The sequence below is a fragment of the Triticum aestivum genome, chromosome 6A, assembly GCF_018294505.1.
Source record: "Triticum aestivum cultivar Chinese Spring chromosome 6A, IWGSC CS RefSeq v2.1, whole genome shotgun sequence".
NCBI classification, from domain to species: domain Eukaryota; kingdom Viridiplantae; phylum Streptophyta; class Magnoliopsida; order Poales; family Poaceae; genus Triticum; species Triticum aestivum.
The window spans coordinates 352,331,077-352,339,277 of record NC_057809.1 but is presented as its reverse complement, the minus strand read 5'-3'; the positions used below and the strand labels follow the sequence as shown (position 1 = coordinate 352,339,277).

At 44.1% G+C, this 8,201-nt stretch overlaps 1 protein-coding gene across 1 annotated transcript; it reads left to right on the top strand.

Annotated features, from left to right (window-relative positions):
• The first annotated feature begins 1,811 nt into the window (after window positions 1-1,811).
• Window positions 1,812-7,834, top strand: LOC123129602 (uncharacterized). The gene is made up of 6 exons (XM_044549703.1): window positions 1,812-1,928; window positions 2,446-2,875; window positions 4,130-4,356; window positions 4,506-4,610; window positions 4,768-6,809; window positions 6,893-7,834. Exons 1-5 carry the CDS (start codon window positions 1,812-1,814, stop codon window positions 4,996-4,998), a joined length of 1,110 nt encoding a protein of 369 aa, XP_044405638.1. The 3' UTR covers window positions 4,999-6,809; window positions 6,893-7,834.
• The last annotated feature ends 367 nt before the right edge of the window (window positions 7,835-8,201 follow it).

Genomic DNA, 8,201 nt, shown 5'->3' with positions numbered 1-8,201 from the left:
TGTTGTATTGGGTGTGTTGGGGACACAAGAGACTCTTTGTTATTTGGTTGCAGGGTTGCTTGATAGAGACCATCTTCAACCTACGCCTCCCATGGATTAATAAACCTTAGGTCATCCACTTGAGGGAAATTTGCTACTCTCCTACAATCCTCTGCACTTGGAGGCCCAACAACATCTACAAGAAGAAGGTTGCGTAGTAGACATCATGAGGTATTTTCTATAGGAAGTGGTTGTCATGTGGTAGAGAGCATCCATTTAGTCACTTAGGAGCTTGACACCGCACTGATCGACAACGTGCGTCGTTGTGGGGTGATGAGGTGGAGTGGTTTGCCTCCGTGAGCCCCGGCATACTTGCCGGGGCAATCTTTGGAGGCTCGCTTCTGGGTTAATCCCAACCTTGCCAGGCTCGCCTGCCCGACAAGGGAGGTTCTTCTCATAGTGGAATCTTGTCTCTCTAGCAATTCTTGGCCTTCTTGATCTACACGTTGGTCCTTCAAAGAACTGATCTCTCGTGTCTTGATCTGATCTTGGTGTTGTAATCTTGCTCTTGGGCCTGTTGTCCGTGCACAAGTCAGGGGAAAACATACGCCCTTGTTTGTGTTCCCCGACAGTCCCATATGGGGACAATGGATCCATACAACTCAGGCACACAAGGCTTATGTTCGCCTACCTGATCAGGGTAGCGCACGCCCATAACCTTCCCTAGTTGGAGGCACCGGCCAGAGGCATGACAATAGACCTCATTAGGGTCTCCCCATAAATACAAATGTGACTGCACTGGTCAGCTTGATTCGATGGCACTATGACTCAGCCAACAGATGTTCCAGTTGTATTGAAGTCCGCTTTAACTTAAATGTAATGAGCTGAGTCACAATAACATGATGAAATAGCAATGCACATGAGCATGATATCAACATGAGCATGGATGAGCATCATCACTCTTTAACATATCAAGAACAATAAATCATTACTCTACTAGATGCACATGAGCATGGCATAGTGATGATCATGAATAGCACAAGTATAACACTTTATATAAACATAGCATGACCATTAGCATTGGAAATAATTACCAGAATAGAACTTAACAATAAGATCAGCAAGAAATCATGTAGCCAACTAGATGCATAAGATCATAGCATAAAGGTAAACATGGATGCACCAACATATATAAAGCATTCACAAAATATTAACCGGCACACAATATTTAAATATTCAAGTTGAAAACCATGGCTACTGCTTGGCCATCATGCAAATGGCTGTCGTGGCTTGCCTGGGGATGAAGGGTACACCAGGAAGAAGTGCAATGAAGTCGCGAAAAGATTCACCAGGACGTTTCTCTCTCAGAGGGGGCTGATTAGGGGTAAGGACAAAAGAGTCACTTTCACTATGTGATAACCTTGTGAAAATGATACCAACAGAACGGGCTTGTTGAGACAAAGAGGTGGGCTCTAGATTCACCTGATTGGGAGTTACAATTGCGAGATACGAGTGTTTGAAGTCCATGGACTATTCTGTAAAATAATATTCATAGATAGGCCCTTGGCGGTTAGAACAGAAAGCACTTAAGGAGAAAAAACGTTTTCAAACTGGAAAAGCACACTTATGGCCGAAGAGTTCTAGAATACGTTTTCATAAAGCATAGACGCACTCATGGCTTTATGCCTTCACTTATCCACATCATCTGGACCGGTCAATGGGTGTGGGTGGCTACCGTGTGGGGTCGTGCGAGATTGGGGCCCGCCTAGCCGGTCTTCTCCTTCAACCTCTCGCTCGCCCGCGTGAGATAGAGGATGGGGCCGGCTCCGGCGATGGTTGTCGGCGCTACGGGCCACCATCCATGGCGCCCGGCCCACCGGCATGCTTGGGACGGCGAGGCACATCCGCTGGTGCGTAGCACGCCCAGTAGAGAGCCTGGGAGCGAGCAGGTGATTGGCCAAGGCGGCACCGGCTGAAGGTGGGAATGGGGCTGTAGGGCTTCGGCGGGCAAGACGAGGAGCTAGGAGGGTCCACCGGAGTTCGGTGGAGCTCATGGAGGTGGAGGGAAGGAGAGGGGAGCGCTGACTCGCTAGAATTTGAGCGAGGCTCACCGCGGCTATGGTGGCAGTGGTAGGCGAGGAGTAGCTCCGGCGAGGGTTTGAGGGGTCAGGGAGGGCTAGAGGAGAGAGGTGATGCCATAGGTGTGCTCGGGATGGTGCGGGGAGGCCTATTTATAGGCGGGGGCGAGGTGCCCGAGCTCGGTTGCAACCGTCCGAGTCCGACCGATGCTCTGGCGCGAAGGTGGAGATGAGAATAAGTGGGACTAGAATTCCCATCCCACTTAAAACGCCTTATTTGTCTCAAAAAAAAAAAACTTAAAACGCCTTATTGGAAGCCTGTTGGACCAGGCAGAAATTTAGTGGGCTAGCCCCTTTAACCCACCGGGACCCCACCTTACCCTATTAGCCCGCCACGATAGCTTCTGGTGCAAGGAGGGCGGCGCCGCAGCTTACTCCCACCGCCGTCGCCGATCGATGGCAGCCGCCACTGCACGACTGCCTCTTCCTCCTTAGACCCCGCCTCTTCCATCTCGCACGTAGCCCCTCCCAGGTTGGACAGAGGAGGCGCTGCAGCGCACGCGCACTCTTGCCGTCGCCGCTTGATGGCCGACACCGCCGCATCACCGCCCCCTCCCTTGCAGCTTCTTGCCATCCCAATCAACACTCGTCAATCTCCTCGACCCCGGCCGGACGGGATGGTCAGGTCGCCGGCAACCCCCACCCGGACCCCCAGGTCACCGACTGCCCCAAACCCGACCTCCAGCTCGGCAGCTGCCCAAACCCGATCTCCAGCTCAGCGGCCGCCCCAAACCAGACCCCCAGCTCGACGGCTACAGGTAATCCACCAGATTCATTCAGATGCTTGATTTCCTTTCCATGTACCGTGACATGTATGATTCAGATGCTGATAGATTGGTCATGGATTCTAGTGATAATTTCCAAGATTCTTGTTTCTGTTTTGTTAAGAGTCAAGATTAAGGCTGATGTTTTGCTCATGGATTCATATGCTTGCTTTCCTTCCAAGTTCAGAGTCAATATTTACTGAAATTAATCCCCCCGTTTTGTTTCTGTTGGAAATGTACTGATTCTAGTGAAAAGAAAAATTGTAGTCTGTAACTCACAAGTTGTGATAGTTGTAGCCTTGTAGTATTCCATCGATCACGCAAGTTCTTTCCTTACCATTGAATGGAAGAAAAGTTGTAGTCTGCATGCTCATTACTACATATTTGAAGTCCATCATATTACATTCTAATAATGCAGTGGTATATATCAATGTTTCACTTGATTCAGCCCTTGTAGGATGTTGTTGGGTGGTATAGCCCTGCAGTTTTGCCGTGCTCATAAGATTTGATATACAGAATGCTAAATCTGAATCTCCTTTCTTGAAGAACAATGTGTCGGGACTAATGGGACTCAGGGATGATTGATCATCTCTTTCCGTTATGCTAATTATTGAATCTTAAGATGTACTCCAGAATCCAGCCCTTCTTGAATCTAGTAGAGTCTAGCCCTTGTTCAGGACCTGTTTTTTGTTAAACAATTTTAGAACCTGGCCCTTTGGTTCAACCCTTTTCGAGGACCCCAACCACACACTTCTAATTGAGATATTTTGAAAAGTATTTGTTGTCAAAACTATAAAAGTTTGACTGGTGTTATAATATCATTCTTGTAAAGACTAGCTGGAGTACTGATAAGATGTCGTTTTATTACTAGCCTCTGTTTTAGAATAGACGACATCATATAATACATACATTCAGATTTCTACTCTGTATATCTTTTGACTGCTAAGCAATGTTTTGTTATTTAGTTGTTACACATAAAGATACCATTAAATTCAAAATTGTTTCACAATATATATATATGTTTGTAACCATCTACTTAGATGTTGGGTTTAGCTCTACACTGTTGCTATTCTCATAAGATCTGGCAGTATGCACAATGCTGAATCTGAATCTCTAGAATGTGCTGAGATTGATATGAGAACCTACTGATAATCAAGTGACATAGGAGTAATCAGTAATACAGCAAGTTCTGTCTTTCTTATTTTGTTGTAAATTTTAATAATGGTACTTGGCTGCGAAAATTTTCAGATCTTGAGGAGCACAAGGGTATTGGTAAGCTCTTGTATGCCATAAAAATTGAGAAGGCTAATGGCCCAGATCTTGAGGAGCACAAGGCTGCTAGTGAGCTCCATGTGGAACCACCAAAGTGCAAGAAAAGGAAGCGAAGTAGGCAGAGTAGCGGCGAGCTTCATGCAGAACACCAAGAAACAAACAAAGTCGTCATGAAGTCATCGACGTCCAAGAAAAAGAGGAAGGTAAAATTATCACACTACTTTATCATGAAGCCGTCGAAGTTCAAGAAATAGACATAAAGTCATTATGTCTATTTTACTATTTAGCAATACTTATTAGACAATTTCTTGCAAAAAAATACTTATTAGACAACAACAATTTTTTCTCTCAGGCAAGTGAAGGAATGTGCACTAATCCATCAGCACCGTTGCTTGGACCTTTGGCCGTTGACATGGATAAGCAGGCACCACCATTAAAAAAGAAAAGGCTTAATAAGGTGAATTTCAATTGCGAATGATTATATATGAATCAAATTGCCCTTCTCAAGCTTATTTGTCTACCCTTTTCTTGTTTCCAGAAAGATATTTCAGTTGCAACAACTATCAGATTGACTCTTTCTCAAGCTTATTGTGTATGCTTTTCTTGTTTCCCAGAGAGATGTTGCAACTACACCATCACTTGAAGCTTTGCTCGTTGACAAGGATAAGAAGCCATCGCCTAGATCTTCTCCCGTTGACAAGAATAAGCAGTCATCACTATGCAAAAAGGTGGCAAGATCTCCAGTTCTTAACAACGTGGTAGTGTCATTCTTAGCCAGAAGGGGAAAAAGGACAAGTCACTATCCCCGTCACAACCTTCACTGCTGGCTTTGTCACCCAAAGTAGCAAACCTTGGTTCATGCAGACCATGAAAATTAAAACCAAAAATTTGGAACGAGGCAGAGCCAATCTATGTTGATGGAAAGCTTGTAGAAGGTCGTTGTACTTACTGCAACCAACTATTTCCTACCTCAAAAAAGTCAGGGACAAGACATATCGGTAAACATTTGTTGCTATGTGAGGAGAGATCTAAAATGGATGGTATGGTTGCCAAGATACAAACTGATAGTGCAATTGATCCATAGTGGAAGTTTGACCAAGGGTGTGCACGTAGAGCACTGACAAAGTTGATTGTGCTACATGAATTACCTTTCACTTTTGTTGAATATCCTGGCTTTAGGTCTTTTGTTAAGACATTGAATCCATGGTTCAGCGTGGTATGTAGAGAAACAATTAAAGAAGATTGCATTGATGCATATGATAAACACAAAAAAGAAATTCAAGCACTTTTTAGCAATGTAAGTTCTCGAGTATCATTAACGGGTGACATGTGGACATCTAATCAGAAGCTGGGTTATTTATGCATAACTGCCCACTTTATTGATGGCTCATGGACTCTAAAAAAACAGAATAATCACATTTTGCCTCTTGGAAACTCCACACAACGCTCATAACATGTTTGACATGGTACAAAAGAGCTTGAGAGATTGGAAAATTGAAGACAAAATCTTTAGCTTTACCCTGGACAATGCACCAGTTAATACCTCGATGGTTGGCCACTTGAGAATTTTTTTGGTAGATAGGTATCTTGTGCATCATAGTGGAAAATTATTGCTTGTTAGATGTGATGCACATGTACTGAATCTAGTGGTGCAAGATGGGCTCGACGCAATGGCGTCAGTTGTTGATAGAATCAGAGAATCAGTGCTGTATGTCAAGAGTTCGCAAGGCAGAATGGAGAAATTCAATGCGATGATTGCACGGGTGGGACTTGCTTGTAAAAACCATCCTTCGCTAGAAGTGCCTACCCGATGGAATTCAACTTATAATGCTTGAATCATCATTGCCGTTCAGAGAAGCGTTCGAAGCCTTGAAAGAAACTGACAAAGATTATAAATTTGCTCCTTCGGCTAGTGAATGGGAGATGGTTGAGGCTATTTGCCATCTTTTGGGCGCTTTTTACACAGCCACAGAGAAAATCTCGAGTAGGACATATCCCACCTCTCACCTGTACTTCTATGAGGTCTGGAATGTGAAGCAGATAATGGAGAAAGAAGTCATAAGTGAAAATCCTACCATTGTTGCCATGGTGAAAGATAAGGAGAAGAAATGGATGGAATATTTTGAGGAGTTGTTCTTAACAAGTTGTCTACCGGTGATATTTGATCCGAGGTACAAATATGAATATGTTCACTTCTGACTGACCGCAGCTTTTGGTGGTGGCGCCGAGAAATATCTTACCAAGGTGAATAGTGCGATGAAGATCCTATTTGCTGAATATGCATCTGAATATGAAAACACTTCTGATGAAGGTGATGAGGTTGTAGAGGAGGATGGTGAGCGCACTCTCGATGACTGGAATAAGCATTTGAGATTGAAAAGATCCCACAACTCAAATGAGCTACAACGATATCTTGAGGAAGACTTGTTTCCTCGCCAACAGAAATTGGATATCTTAAAGTGGTGGGAGATTCACTCCCCAAAGTATCCAGTGCTTGCGGCTATAGCACGGGACATATTGGCAATGTCTGCGTCTACAGTGCCTGCAGAGGCTGCATTTAGCAATGCTGGACGGATCATCACTGCTCAAAGAAGTAGTTTGACCCCGAGTACTGTTGAGACGCTGATGTGCCTCGAGGATTGGTTTCGAGCAGCTGGTAATATGTTTTTAATTATTTTCCGTACTTTATTTAATACCTTCCATGTTGAATGTTTATTTTGAATGCCTTCAATATTGCAGATCACCAAAAGATGGAACCAACAGTTGGAGACCATGGTGGTGAGCAAGACGATGCTGGAACCACCTAAGGTAATTCTGCTAGTTGTACTTTGCACTTTTGTTCCTTCACCAAAAATACTATCTTCACCACATCTGACTGGGTGACTGCCAGCTTCGCGTTTGACCTGACAGCAGGGCGCTCATGTTCTTGTTCTAGGCAAATCATATTGTTCAGACATTATTGATTATGAAACTGATATCATTGCATTTAGTGGCACATTGTTTATGGGGTCACAACTAATTGCAACCTGGAGGAATGCATGCAAGACGGTGGTGGTTTCAATTTGTAGCACGAACAAGTACTGCCAATTTTTTTAAAATGTTTATTTCAGTGTTAAGGAACAGATTATTGTGCATTCGGTGGTGCATTGTCCATGGCCTTTTGCAAGCTGGAGACATAAAAGAGCAAGTAAACAGTGAGCTATATGATGATATAATTCTAGTGATGCTGGAATGAAATACTCTCTTTGATGCCCAGACCTGTTTAGTGATAGCAATGGAGAGGTGTAAGCACATTCATACTATAATCAAATATATTATGTATCTGCTATTTAAATAAAGATCTCAGCTTACAATTGTCTCATGAGTGCAAGTAATTACCAATAAGCATTCTTTGTTGCTTCAGGAGAAGAAGAAAGTTGTCAACTTCATGCACTCATGGCAAAAGAAGAAAAAGTTGTCCATGGACTGAAAATTTGTTCTATGAAGCCTGACTTGGCGGCCAACGTATCCTCGTCGCATGTCTACTTGATCAGTAGTCACTGAAGGTTTAGTGGATTCATCCATATATGTAACTGAAGGTTTAGTGCATTCGATCGATTCATTCGTATCTGTAACTGAAGGTTTTGTAGATCTGATCGATTCATCTGTTTATGTAACCAAAGGTTTAGTATATTCCTTCCATACCATGTTGCTGCTCAATTATGCATACAAGGTTTGCTCGGTTGCTCAGTTGCTCAGATACGTATATGGCACTGAAGTGTGATGTTTTGAATTGCAAATGTATTTGTTAGGTGGGGATCCCACTTGTTCCCACCTAATTTTTGCTATAATTGGTGGAATGCCCACCTTTTTAACTCCAGACCATAGTGGGACGAGGTGGACTGTAGGTGGGACTCCCACCTACAGTCCCACCTGCAGCGTGAGGCACGAACATGGTTCACGGGGGTGGGGGCTTGGAGGCGACGGGAGAGGCCAGAGGAGAGTCAAGAGCAGAGCAATGCCAAAGGGAGGGGAGGAAGAGGACGGAGCACCGACAGGGCCGGTCGGG

What these genes read in the sequence shown, in the direction of transcription:
- LOC123129602 (XM_044549703.1), top strand. Translation starts at nt 1,812, where the DNA reads ATGGTTGTCGGCGCTACGGGCCACCATCCATGGCGCCCGGCCCACCGG. An exon ending in GAGAGCCTGGGAGCGAGCAG is followed by an intron (nt 1,929 to 2,445) that starts GTGATTGGCCAA and finishes TTACCCTATTAG; the next exon opens with CCCGCCACGATAGCTTCTGG. An exon ending in CGTCCAAGAAAAAGAGGAAG is followed by an intron (nt 4,357 to 4,505) that starts GTAAAATTATCA and finishes TTTTTCTCTCAG; the next exon opens with GCAAGTGAAGGAATGTGCAC.